The sequence below is a fragment of the Ranitomeya variabilis genome, chromosome 7 (assembly GCF_051348905.1).
Source record: "Ranitomeya variabilis isolate aRanVar5 chromosome 7, aRanVar5.hap1, whole genome shotgun sequence".
Classification (NCBI taxonomy): Eukaryota; Metazoa; Chordata; class Amphibia; order Anura; family Dendrobatidae; genus Ranitomeya; species Ranitomeya variabilis.
This window is the reverse complement of record NC_135238.1, coordinates 162,543,839-162,566,203: the sequence shown is the minus strand read 5'-3', so window position 1 is coordinate 162,566,203 and position 22,365 is coordinate 162,543,839. Positions and strand designations below refer to the sequence as shown.

Genomic DNA, 22,365 nt, shown 5'->3' with positions numbered 1-22,365 from the left:
TAATGATGATATTATAAAATAAACTAATAAAATAGAAATAAATCTATTACTCAGACCATTAGAACGCTTCTTACTTGCTCTTACATGAAGGGCAGGTGCAGATGATCGTTTTCTATGGAGCTGAGAAAATCAGTCTGATTATGCTAATCACACTCTGATCAGAGTTTTATCAGAGTTTGATCAGAGTGTGTTCCTATTTTTCTATGAGCTGGTGAGAAAAAGGAAAAAAAATTCTCCTCCTCTTCTATAATGTAAGTTCATGAAAGTCAGGTTGCATTCTAAGGTCATCTGAGTGCAGTCTGATGTTTTCCACAGACCCATAGACATGAATGTCAATCATGCATGCTGCAATTTTTTTTTTTTTCCTGGACCGAGTTCAACATGTGCACAACCCCACAGAATAACATGTAGTCGAGTGCTAGCCATCAAAACAACGGATAGCACTGATCCAAATTATATGTCCATCTGCACAAGGGGTTGTTGGGGGATGAGATAATAATGACTTATACTTAAGATAGATCCCCACCAATTTGATATTTGTTACCTAACAGCTACCACTCTCACTACTCATCTGTTACTTTGTGGTGCGATAACCAGAAGTTCACAGAGTGCAGAGCTGGAATGCCATAGCTCCGTACACTCTGTAGTGATTTTTCTCAGATACTGCAGCTCAGCTCCCATTGAAGTGAATACAGAGACCATAATAACCTATAATCCCATTGTAGTGGTTCAGAGGAAGCCAAAATGTGGCTGCTAATTGCTCCATTATAAGGTAAGAATTCCTTCATGACTTCAAATATGGCAACTAAGATAAATCCATAGGTGAATGTTCCAACTCCACGATCTACTTATAACTTACACTATTTGTTTTTTCAACTAATTCTAATAATTTAAAAGGAAAGTTAGATTGTGAAACAAGGGTTTTGTGCATGCATAAAATAGCATAGAATCAGAAAAATATGGTATAGTTTTACATTCTTTAAAGAAAATAGCGACAAAATTGCAATCTGTAAAAGAACTAATAATCTTAAACTTTAGCTTAAGCCATGATCAAAACGGAAGATATTAGGGGCCTTTGGTTTCTAGATTAAGGTGAGGGAGATAAATGAAAATAAAAAGTGGTACAGTTCAGAGGTCAATGTAAAGAGGTGTCATGTTTTGTGGATTTTACACATTTCCAATTTGAAGCTAGACTGTCCCATTTAAATTAGGATTACATCATTACTTTACTGTATATTTGCAGGTTCTATTTGTTTCCTAAAAAAAATGTTCATCATTGATGGTATTCCAGGAGATTTCCAGTGTTGTGCAAAGGAGGTGGTGGTTGCTGATGAATTAAGGCATAGTACTGCTCTATGCATCGTCAGAAATGAGTTTAAACCCAATCTTAGAAGGCCTAACGCTGACCATACATGTTAAATGGCTGTTGGCCGAACGATGCTTAGGCCGATCATTCTTCTTATAACTATCTTAGCCATCTCTCCCAAAACACAATAGCGCTCAATTGTCTGGGTGGGTGCCCCTGTGTTCTCTATGAGAAAGCGGCCAGACAACATCTTCTGGTGAACAGTGTGTGTTTTTGCAGCATTAGCCTAATGTGTATGGGGGCTTAACTCTAGTGTTAGAGGTTGGGTGAGGTGAAGCAAAATAAAAAAATAAGTGTTATTATTTTACAAGGGGAAAACATAGGGATTCAAAAGGGGTTGACCAAGTAGTGGATAACTCCTTTAAATTATCCTACTCCGTGTTGATTATTTTAAAGGGTTTAATGTTAACTGTAAATATAGAAGTTCTACTATGTATGCCTTCAACAAGATGATTAATAAGCATATTCAAAAGAAGAGGGCCCAATACTGACACTTGTGGTACCACACTGTTAGCTGTGACCCAATCAAAGTGTGTTACATTAATAATTACCCTCTGTTTCCCATCACTGAGCCAGTTGCTAACTAATTTGCAGATATTTTCCGCTAGTTGCATTGTTCTTGTTTTATGTATCTACCTTCTACGTGGCGCTGTATTGAATGCCTTTGATAAACTTAGATACACATTATTCATATACTTAAGGCTCCATACACGTTAGAGAGAGAATTTGTCCAACTGTTGCTGTGTTTTCTGTGAGAGAGCTGCTGGCAGGCCACTTTGGCAGGACTTATCTCCCAGGGAATAAAACGATCAACAGTTGGCAATCCAACATACTGAATCTTTTTTTCCCTATATCAACTCTCATGGCAGAGTGGGCAGGCCCACATACACATAACACTGTTGGCCAACTTTAGTCTAATATGTATAGTAGCTTTTATCTTGGTTCAGTCTAGAAATTACCTCATAGCAGCTGATAAAATTAGTGAGAGGACTGATCCCTCATAAACCCATGTTGATGCTACCGTAGGTTATAATTTTTTTCATGAGATACTCCAGCGTAGCATCTCTTAATAAAACCTTCTGGGCTCATTTTATGACACCCACCCCTGCTGGGACCTGTGGTACATTTGAGATTAGAAGATTGCAATGATTAGCTGAACACAGGTCCTCTTTAAGTCCTCACTGTCATTCATGAGTTAACAAGTTTCTTGTGGCCTTTAAGGGGTTTAGCGTTCCTCATGATCTATTGGCTGTGCTGCTTATTGGAACCATAGTCTTCCATTATATAAACCTGTGTCTAGCTTGCCTCCATGCAAGCAACAGAATCTTCATTCTGTTCTTGACTGCAGTGGAGAAGGTGTTGCTGGAGTGTTGCTCTTGTCTTCTTAAGATTGTTGCATGCGGTTTGTTGTGAATACCTCTTCCTTACCCTTGTTGGCATTCCTTCATGTTGCTTTTCTGCCCCGTTACTGTGCACCCATCTTCGCTTTATATTTTATCCTGTGTGCCTGTCGTATCATTGTGCCTTGGTTTGCCCCTATCTGTCCAGCTGGTGCTACCCCTTTTAAGCCCCTTCCCTCACTGGAGGGAGGGTGGAAGCTGCATAGGATTTTATAGCAGCACAGAGAGGTATGAGAACCAGGCATCTCCATGATGTTATGACCCCAATGGCGAGGGTCTCAGAGATATCAGCAAGTCTGCAAAGTACAAAAATCCAGCTCATAGGGCAGTGGTAACTGGGTTGACCATATATCTACTCCTAACGCCAACCCTAGAAGTAGCCGGGGAACATGCCTACGTTGGTCGCTAGATGTCTCGCGCCAGCCGGAGAGCTAACTACCCCTAGAAGAGGAAAACAAAGACCTCTCTTGCCTCCAGAGAAAGGACCCCAAAAGTAGGATACAAGCCCCCCACAAATAATAACGGTGAGGTAAGAGGAAATGACAAACACAGAGATGAACTAGGTTTAGCACAGAGAGGCCCACTTACTAATAGCAGAATATAGTAAGATAACTTATATGGTCAACAAAAACCCTATCAAAAAATCCACGCTGGAGATTCAAGAACCCCCGAACCGTCTAACGGCCCGGGGGGAGAACACCAGCCGCCCTAGAGCTTCCAGCAAGGTCAGGATACAGATAATATACAAGCTGGACAAAAAATGCAAACAATAACGAATTGCAAAAAGCAAAAAAGCAGACTTAGCTTAATCAAGCAGGAACCAGGATCAGTAGACAAGAGCACTACAGATTAGCTCTGATATCAACGTTGCCAGGCATTGAACTGAAGGTCCAGGGAGCTTATATAGCAACACCCCTGACCAAACGACCCAGGTGAGCATAAAAGGAATGACTGACAAACCCAGAGTCAAATCACTAGTAGCCACTAGAGGGAGCCAAAAAGTAAATTCACAACAGTACCCCCCCCTTAGTGAGGGGTCACCGAACCCTCACCAAGACCACCAGGGCGATCAGGATGAGCGGCGTGAAAGGCACGAACTAAATCGGCCGCATGCACATCAGAGGCGACCACCCAGGAATTATCCTCCTGACCATAGCCCTTCCACTTGACCAGGTACTGAAGCCTCCGCCTGGAGAGACGAGAATCTAAGATCTTCTCCACCACGTACTCCAACTCGCCCTCAACCAACACCGGAGCAGGAGGCTCAGCAGAAGGAACCACAGGCACAACGTACCGCCGCAACAAGGACCTATGAAATACGTTGTGAATGGCAAACGACACCGGAAGATCCAGGCGAAAGGATACAGGATTAAGGATCTCCAACATCTTGGAAGGACCAATGAATCGAGGCTTAAATTTGGGAGAGGAGACCTTCATAGGAACAAATCAAGAAGACAGCCATACCAAATCCCCAACACGAATTCGGGGACCCACACCGCGGCGGCGGTTGGCAAAACGCTGAGCCTTCTCCTGTGACAACTTCAAGTTGTCCACCACATGATTCCAGATCCGCTGCAACCTATCCACCACAGAATCCACCCCAGGACAGTCAGAAGGCTCCACATGTCCCGAGGAAAAACGAGGGTGGAAACCAGAGTTGCAGAAAAATGGCAAAACCAAGGTGGCAGAACTAGCCCGATTATTAAGGGCAAATTCAGCCAACGGCAAGAAGGTCACCCAATCATCCTGATCAGAAGAGACAAAACACCTCAAATACGCCTCCAGAGTCTGATTAGTTCGTTCCGTTTGTCCGTTAGTCTGTGGATGAAAAGCGGACGAAAACGACAAATCTATGCCCATCCTACCACAAAAGGATCGCCAGAACCTGGAAACAAACTGGGATCCTCTGTCCGACACAATATTCTCAGGAATGCCGTGCAAACGAACCACGTTCTGGAAGAACACAGGAACCAGATCAGAAGAGGAAGGCAGTTTGGGCAAAGGAACCAGATGGACCATCTTGGAGAAACGATCACATATCACCCAGATGACAGACATGCCCTGAGACACCGGAAGATCCGAAATGAAATCCATAGAGATGTGTGTCCAAGGTCTCTTCGGGACAGGCAAGGGCAAGAGCAACCCGCTGGCACGAGAACAGCAAGGCTTAGCTCGAGCACAAGTACCACAGGACTGCACAAATGACCGCACATCTCTTGACAAGGAAGGCCACCAAAAGGACCTGGCCACCAGATCTCTGGTGCCAAAAATTCCCGGGTGCCCTGCCAACACTGAGGAATGAACCTCGGAAATGACTCTGCTGGTCCATTTAGCAGGCACAAACAATCTGTCAGGTGGACAAGAGTCAGGCCTACCAGCCTGAAATCTCTGCAACACACGTCGCAGATCTGGAGAAATAGCTGACAGGATAACTCCTTCCTTAAGAATACCCACAGGTTCAGCGACTCCAGGAGCATCAGGCACAAAGCTCCTAGACAGAGCATCGGCCTTCACATTCTTAGAACCTGGTAAATACGAAACCACAAAGTCAAAACGGGAGAAAAACAATGACCAGCGGGCCTGTCTAGGATTCAGGCGTTTAGCAGACTCGAGGTACATCAGATTTTTGTGATCAGTCAAGACCACCACACGATGCTTAGCACCCTCGAGCCAATGACGCCACTCCTCAAATGCCCACTTCATGGCCAACAACTCCCGATTGCCCACATCATAATTTCGCTCTGCCGGCGAAAACTTCCTAGAGAAAAAGGCACAAGGTCTCATAGTAGAGCAACCAGGGCCTCTCTGCGACAAAACGGCCCCTGCCCCAATCTCCGAAGCATCCACTTCAACCTGAAAGGGAAGTGAGACATCAGGCTGGCACAAAACAGGCGCTGAAGTAAACCGGCGCTTCAACTCCTGCAAAGCCTCCACGGCAGCAGGAGCCCAGTTAGCCACATCAGAGCCTTTCTTGGTCATATCCGTCAACGGTTTAACAACGCTAGAAAAATTAGCGATAAAACGACGGTAGAAGTTAGCAAAACCCAAGAACTTCTGAAGACTCTTAACTGACGAGGGTTGAGTCCAATCATGAATAGCTCGAACCTTGACTGGGTCCATCTCCACAGCAGAAGGGGAAAAAATGAACCCTAAAAAGGGAACCTTCTGTACACCAAAAAGACACTTTGAGCCTTTAACAAACAAAGAATTGTCACGCAAAATCTTGAAAACCATCCTGACCTGTTCCACATGCGAGTCCCAATCATCAGAAAAAACCAGAATATCATCCAGATAAACGATCAAAAATTTATCCAGATACTTCCGGAAAATGTCATGCATAAAGGACTGAAAAACTGAAGGTGCATTAGAGAGCCCAAATGGCATCACCAAGTACTCAAAATGACCTTCGGGCGTATTGAATGCGGTTTTCCATTCATCTCCTTGCTTAATGCGCACAAGGTTGTACGCACCACGAAGGTCTATCTTGGTGAACCACTTGGCACCTTTAATCCGGGCAAACAAGTCTGACAACAACGGCAAAGGATACTGAAATTTGACAGTGATCTTATTCAAAAGCCGATAGTCAATACAAGGCCTCAAAGATCCGTCCTTTTTAGCCACAAAAAAGAATCCCGCACCAAGAGGGGAAGAAGAAGGACGGATATGCCCCTTCTCCAGAGACTCCTTGATATATGAACGCATCGCGGTCAAATCACTAGTAGCCACTAGAGGGAGCCAAAAAGTAAATTCACAAGACATGATCAGGAGTAACCCCGGGGTTAAGGCAGGAGTCACATTACCGTATAATACAGACGAGTAGTGTTGAGCGATACCTTCCGATATTTGCAAGTATCGGTATCGGATGGTATCGGCCGATATCCGAAAAATATCGGATATCGCCGATACCGATACCCGATACCAATACAATCAATGGGACACAAGTATCGGAAGGTATCCTGGATGGTTCCCAGGGTCTGAAGGAGAGGAAACTCTCCTTCAGGTCCTGGGATCCATATTAATGTGTAAAATAAAGAATAAAAATAAAATAAAATAATAAAATAATAAGATAGAATAAAAATAAAAAATAGGGATATACTCACCCTCTGACGCGCCCTGGTAGTAACCGCTGTAACCGGCAGCCTCCGTTCCTAAGAATGAGCGAGTGAAAGACCTGCGATGATGTCGCGGCTTGTGATTAGTTGCGTGACCGCTCATGTGACCGCTCACGCGACCAATCATGAGCCGCGACGTCATCGCAGGTCCTAAACTCGTCATTCTTAGGAACGGAGGCTCCCGGTTACATCGGTAAGGTCCAGGGGCTGCCGGAGGGGTGAGTATATCCATATTTTTTATTTTAATTCTTTATTTTTTACATGAATATGGATCCCAGGGCCTGAAGGAGAGTCTCATCTCCTCCAGACCCTGGGAACCATACACTGGGAACTTCCGATTCCGATTTCCGATATCACAAAAATATCGGAACTCGGTATCGGAATTCCGATACCGCATATATCGGCCGATACCCGATACTTGCGGTATCGGAATGCTCAACACTACAGACGAGTGCTATGCTATAAAAAAAATGGCATAGCACTCGTACCAATGTTAATCTATGGGGCAGCTCCCATCATCGTTTTCTGCGATTTGCACCGTAAATCGGCCGAGACTCGCCAATGAAAGTCTATGGGTGCGAGAAAAACCCGCACACCACACAGACCATCAGCGTGACTTGGGAGAAATATGCACCAGTGTCCTTTAGAAAAGCCGGCATTTCAGTGCGGTGTAAAGTAAAATCACACTGACAGGTTAAAATAGAATAGATAAAATAAATGTCTACACATAGCATAGGTATATATATATATATATATATATATATATATATATATATATATATTTATATTTATATATATATATATATATATATATATATATATATATATATCATTGACACACATACTGTATATATATATTTATATTTCATAGAGAGTTAGGTAGCAGAATAGCCGATAATTCAATTGTCGGGTTCTGTAAAATCATTGCAGAAGCCGACAGGACATGACACATGGTTTACATACAGTAAACCATTGCATATCAGTTAGATTTATATATGTCCCTGACTATATATATTTGGAGATGTAGGTGTTAAATTAATGAATTTATTCAGGGCAAAAAAATTGGGCTCCAAATTGTTATTGGCCCCCCCTGGCTAAAAACATCTGCCCCCAGCCACCCCAGAAAAGGCCGTTAGCCTCTCTCTTCCCATTGCCATGTAGAAGTGGGATATGGGGTAATAAGGGGTTAATGTCACCTTGCTATTGTTAGGTGACATTAAGCTTGGTTAATAATGGAGAGGTGTCAATAAGACACCTATCCATTACTAATCCTATAGTATGAATGGGTTAAAAAAATTACACACACATTAAGAATAACATTTTTTAATGAAATAATTAAACACACAGGTTTTCCATCTTTATTACACTCCCAGTCCAAGCGAAGCCCTCGTTCTCCTGTAAAAAATCCAAAATAAAAAATGAACAATATCCCATACCTGTCCGCCATACAGTCAAGTCCCACGCTGCAATCCATCTTAAGGGGTTATATAGTTTACAACTGGGAGCAGTACTAATGCTACCGCCCGACTGTAATCCACTGTGTAATGAATGAAAAGTTGCCTACGCAGCCTCCCCGCCTGACCGGACATGAACTCATTAGCGTGGGAAAGTTTTTGAACATTTTCCCATGCTGTCAAGTTCACCACGAGTCAGATTACCGCTGACGTCACTGAGGCTGCACAGACTTCCCACCTGACCCACGGTGAACTTGAACTCAGGTCCAAGCATTCCTACATGAACAGTTTCCTGGAAACGGGATTGGTCATTGTGGTCCAGTTGAATGGCCACCAAGGTCTCCCGATCTGAACCCCTTAGACTTTTATCTTTGGGGTCATCTGAAGGCAATTGTCTATGCTGTGAAGATACGAGATGTGCAGCATCTGAAACAACGGATACTGGAAGCCTGTGCTAGCATTTTTTCTGCGGTGTTGCTATCTGTGTGTCAAGAGTGGGAGAAGAGGGTTGCATTGACAATCCAACACAATGGGCAGCACTTTGAACACATTTTATAAGTGTGTCATAAACTTGTAAATAACTCATGAAAGAATAAAGGTACATTAAAACCAAGCACTCCATTGTTTTTCTTGTGAAATTCTCAATAAGTTTGATGTGTCACATGACCCTCTTCCTATTGAAAAAAGTAAAGTTGGATCCAAAATGGTTGATTTCAAAATGGCCGCCATGGTCACCACCCATCTTGAAAAGTTTTCCCCTCCCATATACTAATGTGCCACAAACAGGAAGTTCATATCACCAACCATTCCCATTTTCCCATTTTATTTAGGTGTATCCATATAAATGGCTCACCCTGTATATATGTGTGTCACTGACATATATACATATACATATATATATATATATATATATACTGTATATATGTTTTCACAAATATTTGAGGCCATGGATCCATTATATGTCCATTTTCCAAGCTGACGAGAGAATCTCGCCATACGGATGTCACACGGATGCTTAGATACGAGAAAATCGCACCCTCGCACTGCACACGGATGACATACGGATCACTGTTCAGGGAACATTTCTGCGATTCTCGTCCATGTAAGATGGACTGTATTTTTATACGTTAAGTGTGACTCCAGCCATAAGGATAGACTATAGCTTCCCTATATTAGGGACAGTGTAGGGTCCCTATTCCCCGGCATTCCTACGGTCACAGCGTGACAATAGTTCTTACTAATATTTAAAAAAGAGCTATCATTTTCTTTGACATGTATAGTTTATTGTTAATGAGTTAGAGAGGGGTTTTGTGTACCTTGTGTATACCTGTTCTGGATGATTTGCCATTATTCCTTTTTCTTCTGATATGGAACCCATAATGCAGACTACAGTACACTTTTCATTAAACATCTGGCTTTTTAGAAGGGGCGAAGTCGCCTCAATGGATCTTGCTTTTATTTATATTGGCGGTCAGTGCCACAGAACTGCTATCCCTGATCTCCATTTAGTGATCTATACTACAGTGCATCCAATGTGTCTCACCTACTATATCACTTGCCTCTTATATATAGTAGAAATAACATCAGCAGATTAATGCCAGGAGGGATGTAATAGGTGATGTCATACTGAATTCCTGTTTATGCTCAGAAGCATGAACTGGACCAGTTGTCAGACCGGAGATTACATGACCCATCCAGCTGTAATAAAGGGGGAAAACATGAAAACCACTTGCGCAATAAATTTGGTATTGCCGTTATTGTGCTGACGAATTAAATAAAAGTAGTACATTATATAATCACCCACCCCCAACAAAATATTGAAATTAACCGCTGACAAATTACAGTACAGCTGTGAATGGAAACAGGTTTGGGTTGTAAAATAAGTTCACGAAAATGTGGGACAAAAGGAAAAAACGCTCCACTCAGAAGGCCCAATATAGGTTGGCTTTAAATTGTTAAATGGTAAAATTAATGCTGTGAAAAATACTGAGACCTCTCTTTTATCTGATCACAGAGCTTGTCGTCTGAGGTCATTCTGGACCATGGAATTACTCCGGACTTTCTGGAGATTCTATATGATTCATATTGCTCCAGCGGTAATAATTCTGTAGATCAATTTAGAGGGGCTTGCAGCAATGTGAGGATCAATGAAGAGGTAAGTGAAACATAATGCACAAGAGCATGGCTAAAATAGTAAGAAATACCAGCCCCTTTTTTTGCTATATTTTGTGGCTTTATAGAGGCAGCACATGAAAAACATCAATATAAAACTATAATCATCAATATTTATTATATTATTTGTTATTTAATTATAAGGTTTTACATGCATTTGAGTTATAATGATGCAATTGGGGAGAATGAGACAACAAAATATTATATAAAATATTACAAGTTATATATTCCCTTTTGATGCAGTCACATTTTTTAATGCTAGTGTCACTCAAACTACACTGCAGATGGCTGGGGTTTGGGGAAGAGTCATAACTCATAGAGGCATCGCAACGCAATCCTTGGACTGGCCAGCGGCTCTCCCGACCTGAGCATGACAGCTGCATAGAAATATATTCTGTCGCAGTCAGTTCGGGAAAACCGCCGTCCAGTCCGAGCATTGCGTTGCGATCCCATGTCCGAGTTATATGACTGTCTGACTCTTCCCTTAAACTAATTTACATAAAAAAATTGTATATTCTAGGGAAATTGAGACATTGCTACTAGTATTTTTTCCAGTTTTGGACTTGTATGTTGGTAATTCTAAAAGTATATGCACGCACCGTCTTTTAGACACTAATGTACCTGCATCATTTTTTAAACAGAAGAAGCTTGAGAAAATATAAAATATAGTGGCGGCCTCCAAGCAGAAGCCTCCAGAAGTGTGGCAATGTTACCTTTTTAGCCCCTTCATGAGTTAAAAGAAGTGACAACTAGTGATGAGCGAGCGTGCACGGATAAGGTGTTATCCAAGCATGCTCGAGCGCTAATCAAGTGGAGCGCCCGCTAAGGCCGTGGGGTATTCGGACCAGGTCGGACAGGTCTTCAGAGGGTTGTCACGGCAGCAGTGACCCGGTCCGTAGCCCTGGGTGTCCAATAAAATTAAAATGAAAGCGGAATAAAGTTTATAGGGGATTAGTTCATGACGCCACCTGTGGTGTTCGGCGATGGATGGCTGATGCTGCTTAAGGGGACCTCTGTGACGCAGCTGGGATGTCTCCTCAGGTGGAGCGGGGCTCCTGGGCTACTGGTACTGTTATAAGGGACCATGGACGTTGGGGTGCAGGACAGAGGGTGCAAGAAATGACTGGAGGACACAAGGGCTGTAGTTTTCTTTACCTTTACTCGATGGCTGAAGGTGCAGTCCGGGGCACGGGTAACAGATGGTAATGGAGATCCGTGCAGCCTGGAAGCAATTTAGGATCCACCTAGCCAGGTGGGTTTGGAGGTCTTCCTACTGCGCTGTCCGGTTAGGTCATTGCTGCTTTAAGCTCTGCTCAAGTCCCCCTCACTGTCTGGCAGTTAAAATCAAACTGTACCCGCATGGCAGGCCATTTGAACCTTTTACAGGTGTCGTTCTTTCGTGGCGGCTCTGGGCTCTGGTATGCTGTTGTGTCACTGGGTGTTAGATGGGCCAGGAGATCTGCAGTCTCCTGCCCTCCAGATTTAACTGCCGAGACTTCAGTACCCAAGCAACCATGGACTCCGGTGTCCGGTTTCTAGCGCTCAGCTCTGGGGTGAGCTTGGTTACATCTCCACTCCCCAGGTTCTCCTCGACTTCTCTCCTCTCCTCTTCTCTCTCAGACTCAGACTAACTACTCACTGACTAACTCCACCTCCAGGCCAGAACTTATAGAGAAGCTCCCTTGAAACCGGGTGTTAGAGCTCCACCTTCTGGTCTGGAGTCAGGAAAAGTGTTGGATGCTGGTGTTACCTGGTAAGGGGACCCCTCCTTGCTTCCAGGCATGACATCACCCCCTGTGAGGGAGGCAATGCCACTGTGGCAACCGGACTCCTGGGATGCGACACAAGCATCTCGGTGAGCTCAAAAACTATGCTCGAGTCACTGCGGCTGCAAGTCTCGTGACTGTTCGACAGCCGCAACACATGCAGGGATTGCGTGCATGAAATATGCCTGCATGGATCATACAGTGGGGGAAATAAATAAAAATCTCTTGCTTATTTTGTAAGTTTGCCCACTGACAAAGACATGAACAGTCTATCATTTTAAGGGTGGGTTAATTTTAGCATTGAAAGATAGAACATCAAAAATAAAATCCAGAAAATCACATTGTATACATTATATAAAGTTACTTGCATTTTGCAGTGAGAAATAAGTATTTGATCCCTCTGGCAAACAAGACTTAATACCCTTGTTGGCAAGCACAGCAGTCAGATGGTTTTTGTAGTTGATGATGAGGTTTGCGGACATGTCAGGAGGAATTCTGGTCCACTCCTCTTTGCAGATAATCTCTAAATAATTAAGATTTTGAGCTGTCGCTTGGCAACTTTTCTATGGGATTAAGGTCTGGAGACTGGTTAGGCCACTCAATGATCTTAATGTGCTTCTTTTTTAGCCACTCCTTTGTTGCCTTGGCTGTTTGTTTTGGGTCATTGTCTTTCTGGAAGACCCAGCCAGGACCTGGGGGAGGGAAGGAGGTTGCCACTCAGGAATTTACAGTACATGGCTCAATCCATTCTCCCATTGATTCGGTGAAGTAGTCCTGTGCCCTTTGCAGAGAAACACCCCCAAACATTGTTTCCACCTCCATGCTTGACAGTGGGGAGAGTGTTCTTTGGGTCATAGGCAGCATTTCTCTTTCTCCAAACACAGTGATTTGAGTTAATGCCAAAGACCTCATTTTTTCTCATCTGACCACAGCACCTTCTCCCAATCACTCATAGAATCATCCAGGTGTTCATTGGCAAACTTCAGATGGCCCTGCACATGTGCGATCTTGAGTAGGGGGACCTTGTGGGCATTGCAGGATTTTAAACCTTTACGGCATAATGTGATACCAATGGTTTTCTTGGTGTCTTGAGATAATTAAGAAGTTTCCCCTGTGTAGTTTTAGGCTGATCTCTCACCTTCCTCATGATCAAGGATACGCCATGAGGTGAGATTTTGCATGGTGCCCCCGATCAATGTAGATTGACAGTTATTTTGTATTTCTTCCATTTTCTTACTATTGCACCAAAAGTTGTCTCCTTTTCACCCAGCGTCTTACGTATGGTTTTGTAGCCCAATCCAGCTTTGTGCAGGTCTACGATCTTGTTCCTGACATCCTTAGAATGCTCTTTAGTCTTGCCCATCTTGTAGAGGTTAGAGTCTGACTGATTAATTGAGTCTGTGGACAGGAGTCTTTTATAAAGGTGACAATGTAAGACAGCTGTCTTTAATGCAGGTAGCGAGTTGATTAGGAGCATCTAATCTATCAGTGGCCAAACATACACAAATTAAGACTTTGGAGTGGCCTAGTCAAAGTCTTGACCTAAATCAGATTGCGATGTTGTGGCAAGACCTTCAAAAGGCGTTTCATGCTGTGACATGCAAAAGTAGTGCTGAGTGTTGTTGCTTCAAAAGCATCCAGCAACTAGAGGGGTTAACACCCATGTAATAACTATGTAACTATGTAACTATGTAACACAGTCACAGGAGGCAGGGAGTGTTTAGCAGAGCCCCAGGGGGATTGTGGGGAACTTGTTTTCTATTCTGGCAGCAGCTGAAGGGATGAGTGGTGTGTGATCTGTCTCTCACAAAAGTTCAGGCAAGTGAATGACAGGGACACTGGATTCCATTAAAGAGTGAAGCTGAACTAACCCCTGTACTGATAGTTGAAAAAGTCTGTCAGGAGCAGGAAGATAAGGACTGGAAGGAATTGTGTCACAGGAATCATTTCCTTCAACTGTGCTAAAAGGAATGCTGTGTCTTGATCTGTGCTGAACCGTGCTATCAAAATAGACTGTTAGTCAATGTGCCTTTAAGAAGCAGCTATACTTTTTATGAAGCCTGTGCTTAAGAGACTTGAATTGTACTGGACGTGCTGTGATATTAAACTACACTGTTCATTTGTTAATGAGGACTCTATCAATAGTGTCTGTGTGAGCAAGTGGATCCATCTTGTGCCTGAGGAAGCTGCAGTGCATGGTCGCCCTAAATAACGGTTCCCCCAGGATTCCAAAGAATTCATGAGACCTTTCCCGCCCTTATCTGAACCTAGCGGCGTGCACGTAACAATGCTCTTAAACCTCCAATGTGGCTGAATTACAACAATTCTGCAAAGATGAGTGGGCTAAAATTCCTCCAGAGAACTGTAAAAGACTCATTACCAGATATTGCAAATGCTTGATTGCAGTTGTTGCTGCTAAGGGTGGCCCAACCACTTATTAGAGAGCAAACACTTTTTCACACAGGGCCCCTGTAGGTTTGGATTTATTTTTCCCTTAATAAAGAATTTCATTTAAAGGGAACCTGTCACCTCCAAAATCGATGGTGAGGTAAGCTCACCGTCATCAGGGGCTTATCTACAGCATTCTGTAATGCTGTAGATAAGCCCCCGATGTTACTTGAAAGAGGAGAAAAAGACGTTAGATTATACTCACCCAGGGGCGGTCCCGCTGCGGTCCAGGTCCAATGGGTGTCTCAGGTCCGGCGCCTGCGCACTGCAGTACTTTGCTCTGCCCTTAACAGGGCAGACAAAGTACGCTGCAGCCGCGGCATGAAGACCAGAAGAAGACATCATGGAATGAAGATGGGAGGCTCCGGACTGGACCTGAGACACCCATCAAACCCGGACCGCAGCGGGACCACCCATGGGTGAGTATAATCTAACGTCTTTTTCTCCTCTTTCAGGTAACATCGGGGGCTTATCTACAGCATTACAGAATGTTGTAGATAAGCCCCTGATGACGGTGAGCTTACCTCACCATCGATTTTGGGGGTGACAGGTTCCCTTTAAAAACTTCATTCTGTGATTACTTGTGTTATCGTTGTCTAATATCAACATTTGTTTGGTGATCTGAAACATTTAAGTTTGACAAACATGCAAAAGAATAGGACATCGGGAAGGGGGCAAACACTTTTTCACACAACTGTGTATTGTGTGTGTGTGTGTGTATATATATATATATATATATATATATATATATACATATATATATACTGTATATATAATATATATATCTCAAGCAAGTCGTTTTGACATCGCTGTGCATATGTTCATTCTTTTTTACTTTTTTTAGTGCTTTTTCAGGTGGGTTACAGATGGAATCCATCTGAAAAAAATTCCATCTACACATATCTTTAGCTAATTTTTTTCATACAGAGAAATATTGCCCAAAGTATAGTATAATCAATAAGCACAAAGTTTTATGTGATGTTTTAACTTTGAAAAAATATAAAGAATCAAAATTAAAGCATTTTTTTTCACCTTTGCACAATTTACCTCTACAAGAGCATAAACAGATCAAAGCAAAACTTAATATTATCATATGAAACAATCAGACTTATGTGCCATAACAAAACACAATAATTATTTTGGTTCTCCAACAAAAAAATAAAAATTATTAGAAATGTGGATGTCAGCAGTGAACATTTCACAGCACAAACTGCATGTAATAAGGCTGTTGTGCTTACTTTAAAATTCCATTTTAATTCAAGTTTGATTTTAATGTTAACACTTGCAGATTTTTGTCTCTCACAAATTCCATGTCTTTCAGATAACATTTAAGGTCAAAGTAACTGCAAAAAGATGCCTTCCAAATCAAAGTTTTTCAATCCGTGCCCTGGGATTTACAGACTCTGTGATTGTGAATGTGAGAACTGCATGTGACTGTAAGTGTGATGATGGCGTTGATCCTAAAGCATGCAACTCTAAAGGAAAGATTGTTTGTGGAGTCTGCAGGTAAAAAAATAAATTATACTTTCATTCAAAATCAGACAATTATATTAGAGGGAACCTATCATACTTTAACACCCCTAGCCCAAATCATTTATACAGTGATATACAGTGCCATGTCAAAGTTTGTGCACCCCTGGTCAAAATTACTGTTATTGTGGACACATAATCAAGTTGAAGAGGAAATGATCTCTAAAAAGGGCTAAAGTTAAAAATAACACATTTCCTTTGTATTTTAGGCAAAAAAAAAATATATTGTCATTTTTTACATTTTAAAAATTACAAAAAGGAAAATAGGCAGAAGCAAAAGTTGTGCCAGCCTTGGAGATATGTTTGCTCAGATAACTTTGACCAAGGTTTCAGAACTTAATTAGCCTGTTAGGGTTATGGCTTGCTCACAATCATTGTTAGGAAAGGCCAGGTGATGCAAACCTCCCAGCTTTATAAAAAGCCCAACCTCTTCTAACCTTGTGCCAAAAACAACAGCCATGGGTTCTTCAAAGCAGCTGCCCAGCACTCTAAAAATGAAAATGGTGGAGGACCACAAAGCAGGAGAAAGCTATAAGAAGATAATAAAGCGTTTAAGGTATCCTTTCTGAAGTTCAAAATGTAATTAAGAAATAGCAGTTAACTAGAACAGTGGAGGTCAAGATAGGTTCTGGAAGACCAAGCAAAATTTCAATGAGAACTGCTTGTAGGATTTCTAGAGAGGCAAATCAGAACCCCTGCTTGACTGCAAAAGACCATCAGACAGATTTACCAGGCTCTGGAGTTGTCGTACATTGTTCTACTGGTCAGAGACACCTTCACAAATATGTCCTTCATGGTAGAGTCATCAAAAGAAAACCTGTCCTGCGTCCTCACCATAAAATTCAATGTCAGTAGTATGTAAAAGAACATCTAAACAAGCCTGATGCATTTTTGAAACAAATCCTGTGAACCGATAAGGTTAAAATAGAACTATGATCAAAGATATGCGTGGAGAATAAAGGGCACAGAATTTCAAGAAAAGAACATTTCGCCAACCATTAAGCATGGGGGTGGATCAATCATGCTTTGGGGTTGTGTTGCAGCCAATGACACGGGGAACATTTTACGAATAGAGGGAAGAATGGATTCAATTAAATTTCAATAAATTCTTGATGCAAATATAACACCATCTGTAAAAAACCTGAAGTTGAAAAGATGATGGCTTCTACAAATGGATGATGATCATAAACACACTTGGAAATCCACAATAGACTACCTCAAAAGGCGCAAGCTGAAGGTTTTACAATGGCCCTCACCATCCCCTAATCTGAACATCATTGAAAGTCTGTGATTAGAACTTAAAATAGCAGTACATTCAAGATGACTGAGGAATCTACACAACTGGAAGAATTTTCCAAGGAAGAATGGATGAAAATTCCTCATACAAGAATTGAAGAATTTATCTGGCTACAAAAGGCATTTACAAGCTCTGATACTTGAAAAAGGGGGTGCTACTAGGTACTAACCATGCAGGGTGCACAAACTTTTTGCAAACAATTACAATATATATTTTTGTGCCTTAAGTACAAAGGAAATGTGTCAAATTTAACTTTAGGCCTTTCAGAGATCATTAAATCTTTAACTTGCTTAAATGTTTACAATAACAGTGATTTTTACCAAGGGTACACAAAATTTTCCATGCCACTGTATGATTCTGTAGCCTTTTAAAAGATAAACAAGTTGATCACTTTATGAGCCCAAAGCATTGCTCCAGCAGTGAGAAATTGAATTTTGAAGCTGTGTCTGGAAGTGCATTGGGTGTGACCCTGCACTTCTAGCTTCTCAGCCTTAGGCCACGTTCCCACCTTTAGTACTTGGTCAGTATATTACATCAGTATTTGTAAGCCAAAACTAGGAGTAGGTGAAAAATACAGAAGTGGTGACGTGCTTCTATTCTACTTTTCCTCTGATTGTTCCACTCCTGGTTTTGACTTACAAATACTGATGTAAAACACTGACCAAATGCTGAAGGTGGAAATGTGGCCTTAGGCTTCTTTCACACGTCCGTGTCTCTGGTACGTGTGGTGACAGTTTTCACATGTACCGGAGACACTTACACAAGGAGACCCATTCAAATAAATGGGTCTGTGCACATGCCAGTGGGTTTCCACGGACCGTGTGTCTGTGGGCAAAACACACTGACATGTCCGTTTTTTTATGTCAGCATGGGCTGCAAAACGTCCCGCACACGGATGACACACATGAATGGGAAGAAGTGGAACTGTAAGCGCTGTTCCCCAGGCCGGGTGCTGAAGACAGATCTCATCATTCTCCCCTTCTCTGCCTGCAATCAGCGTGAGCAGGGGAGAATGATTAGAGCTATATTCAAGTGATAACAATGACAGCAGGCGATGGCTGATGGGACTATTACTCCCATCAGCCTACACCTGCTGCTGTTAATAACAGTGAGAGCAGGAGCGGCTGACAACCCTCAGCTGTCAGCTTCAGCAAGGCTGGTTATCAAGAATAGAGGGGTCCCCACACTGTTTTTTTAATTATTTAAATAAATAATTAAAAAAAACTCATGTGGTTCCCCCCATTTTTGACAACCAGACTTGCTAAAGCTGACAGCTGGGGGCTGGTATTCTCAGGCTTGTAAGCGGCCATGGATATTGACCGCCAGTCTTAAAAATAGCAGCCTGCAACTGCCTAGAAAAGGTGCAACTGTTAGATGCACCAATTCTGGTGCTATGCCAGTCTCTTCCCACTTGTCTTGTAGCGGTGGCAAGTGGGGTTCATATTTGTGGGGTTGATGTCACCTTTGTATTGTCAGGTGACATCAAGCCCACAGCTTAGTAATAGAGAGGTGCCTATAAGACGCTGGTAGACCAAGGGAGAATGATGAGAGCCATCTTCAGCACCCAGCGTTGTGGAACAGCGCTTACTGTATCGCTTCTTCCCTGGCCCCCGTCCGTGTGGTACTCTTGTGGCACACAGGCTGCACATGGTTGCCACATGTGTTTCGCAAGTATTAAATACACCGACACTGACATCTCCGGTACTGTTTTTTTCCAGTACCGGAAATATCAGGAAGTATGAAACCGGTCTTACATTGTGTTTCCTACCTAGTAGCGCCCTCCCCTGGCTGATTGACAGGTCAGTCGCCATGTTCCAGAGCAAAAGAGCTGTCAAACAGCCAGGGGAGGGAGTTGCTAGGCAAGGAATACTGAGAGGCTGAGAAGCTAGAAGTGCAGCGCCCCAAAGCCCTTCCAGACACAGCTTCTAAAGAAGACTTCTTGCTGCTGGAGCAGGGCTTTGGGGTGACAAAGGAATCGACTGGCTTATCTTTTAAGGGGCTACACAGTCATATTAATGGTTTGGCAAGGAAGGTATAGGAGATTTGAAAAGGTACCCTTTAATTAAATTTGCTTCTTAACATACTTTTTTTCATTTTAGTAATATATTGTTTTCTCTTCTATATCCACATATAAGACACTGTTTAGACTGAGAATTGAGATAAATCATTTCATCAGTAGAAGGAGGTTTGTGATGGAGACCTAGATTAGACAACACGCACACTATACATAAGGATAAAGATTTGGGCATTGTACTCATTGAGATAATATTGTGTCTTCAATATGGCTACCCCAAAGGAAGAAGAAAGCAAACTCATATTTTTTTCTATATACTTAATTCCAATTAATGAAATTAAAAGTAAATACAAAAAATATTCAATGTAAATTTTAAGGAGGCTATCTAATTAAAATACTTCAATTTCCCACAGTTCTATAAAAAAAAATTCATAGAATTTTCTTATAATTTCCATTAGTTATCCCTACTAGAATTTTATCAATAAATGACAACTGGGTGTTACCAGTTAGGGTTATGTGCCTGCATAGTGAGGAAGTTTGGCCTCGTCAATGTTGCCCGTGTCTGATTGTTTAGGGACACAACCAAAAAACAACACAACAGAGTTCTATAAAGGAAAAAAAAACATGATGCAAAATTGTTTCATTATAAATAAAGTATTTCTTAATTATGACATGTCAGGAGATATTACAGCAGTGGCAGAATAAGACGACCGCAGATTCTGGGATGTTGACTTAATTTGCACCCTCTCCCCATCTTCTTGCACCGTTCTGTGCCTAGCAGTGACAACTGGATGTTACCCCAATTGCAAATGAGCCATTGGTTTTTCTTGGACTACAGAAGGTTGTTCCTCCTGGTTAAGCCCCCCATACACATTGGACTAATGTGGGCTGCACCCTCCAGCATTGACAAGTTCATCCGACAATATAATGTGTATGGGGGCGCAGGCCGACTGCTTGTTGGGGGAGATGTCGATCAGGCATGTCTGATTTCGAACTGCCAATTACTGCCATCAGCAGAGATGTCTGTCAGCATCTTTCTCATGGAAAACACAGGAGCTCTTGGCTGAATGAGTGCTCCTGTGTATGGAAGAAACGGCCAAGATGGCTGTCAGCCTAATGATCAATTAAAGCATCGTTCATCTAACAACCACCTAATGCCGATGTGAGGAACCTTTTTTCTGCCGAGGGCCAATTGGTTATTTATACCATCCTTCGGGGGCTGTCCAAATTGCGCTCTAACTCCGCCCACAAAGTACCTCCTGATGCTGGAACTGGTGTCTTCCAGTGCACGCACCTCAGTGTACAGTAGTGAACACGACATGCCCGTGCTCACAGAGAAGGAAGAAATTAATGGGCAGGAGGCCATCAAAATACAGCTGCGAGCCCAAGCCCTGTGGTCCCTGGAAATCTGCCCTGGGGCCGGACAAAAAGGTCATTGAGGGCTGTATACGGCCTGAGGTTCCCCACCCCTGATCTAAAGTGTATGAAGGCTTTTACTGTTCACCAGTCTGCAGATTACAGAATCTGCCAAAATTCCAAATTAGGCTCTTTATACAGCTTTCCGTATAATGCAGCAATAAAGAGCAACATTAGAACTTGTCACATGCTTGAAAAAGGCTTGTGAAAAGCTGAAACAGTGCCATTTATTGCTGCAGTTTATGGAACTTAAGGTAATAAAGAAGGCTGATTTTTTATAACATTGACATCATTCCCTTATCAAATCTGGTGTCCCTACACACTGCCATTCTCTAATCATCCATTCCCGACAGCAGCAGACTGTATAGGAGATCATTCTTACAACAATGGACTGGTTACAGAGCTGTCATTTAGATCTGCGACACACAGACATTTTTTATGCTTTTTGGGGAGTTCATGAATTTAATGAGCAGACATATCAGGGGAGTGGATACACATCCAGGGATATAAGATTTCTTCTCTAATTTAAATAATTACACACCCCTAGACCTAATCTCTTAACCCTTTCACCCCTGGGTGAATGACACCAATGATTTTACTATATAGCGTACTGGAAAACAGGAAAAAAAATTCCAAGTGAGGTGAATTCGCAAAAACAGTGCAATTCCACAATTGTTTTCTGGACATTTAATTTACCATGTTCACTGCATGGTAAAACTGACCTGTCATTATGATTTTCCAGGTCAGTACACATATGCAGACACCAAACATGTATAGATTCTTTTTAATTGAAGTGGCAAAAAAAAAAATCTGAAATTTTATATGAAAAAAGGTTTTTGCATTTCTCGCCATTTTACGATACCCGTAGCGTTTCCATTTTTTGGAATCTGGGGCTGGGTGAGGGCTTATTTTTTGCACCCTGAGCTGACCTTTTTATTAAGACCATCTTGGAGTAGATACAATGTCTTGATCGCCCGTTATTACATTTTATTGCATTGTTGCAGCGACCAAAAAACATAATTCTGGCGTTTTGATTTTTTTCCTCGTTACGCATTTTACTGACCGGATTGATTGACTTAATATTTTCATAGATCGGGCAATTCTGAACGCATCGATACAAAATATGTGTATGTTGTTTTATTTTTAATGGGACAAAAGGGTGGTGATATGAACTTTTGTGTTTTTATTTATTAATATTGTTTAAAACTTTTTTTTTTTTACCTTTTCTGTGTTTAACAGTCTCGTTTGGAGACTTGAAGCTACTATTGTCCAATCACCTGCTCTGTACATAGCAGGGCTTCAGCACTGCTATACAGTGGGTACGGAAAGTATTCAGACCCCTTTACATTTTTCACTCTTTGCTTCATTGCAGCCATTTGGTAAATACAAA

At 42.1% G+C, this 22,365-nt stretch overlaps 1 protein-coding gene across 2 annotated transcripts in view; it reads left to right on the top strand.

The window, feature by feature from the left end:
• ITGB2 (integrin subunit beta 2) overlaps positions 1-22,365 on the top strand; it is a 179,742-nt gene that overhangs the window by 124,956 nt on the left and 32,421 nt on the right. For both annotated transcript variants that reach the window (XM_077272157.1, XM_077272156.1), the window contains exons 10-11: positions 10,347-10,487; positions 16,040-16,224. In XM_077272157.1, coding sequence (XP_077128272.1) covers positions 10,347-10,487; positions 16,040-16,224 — 326 coding nt within the window. The remainder of the gene's footprint in view (positions 1-10,346; positions 10,488-16,039; positions 16,225-22,365) is intronic.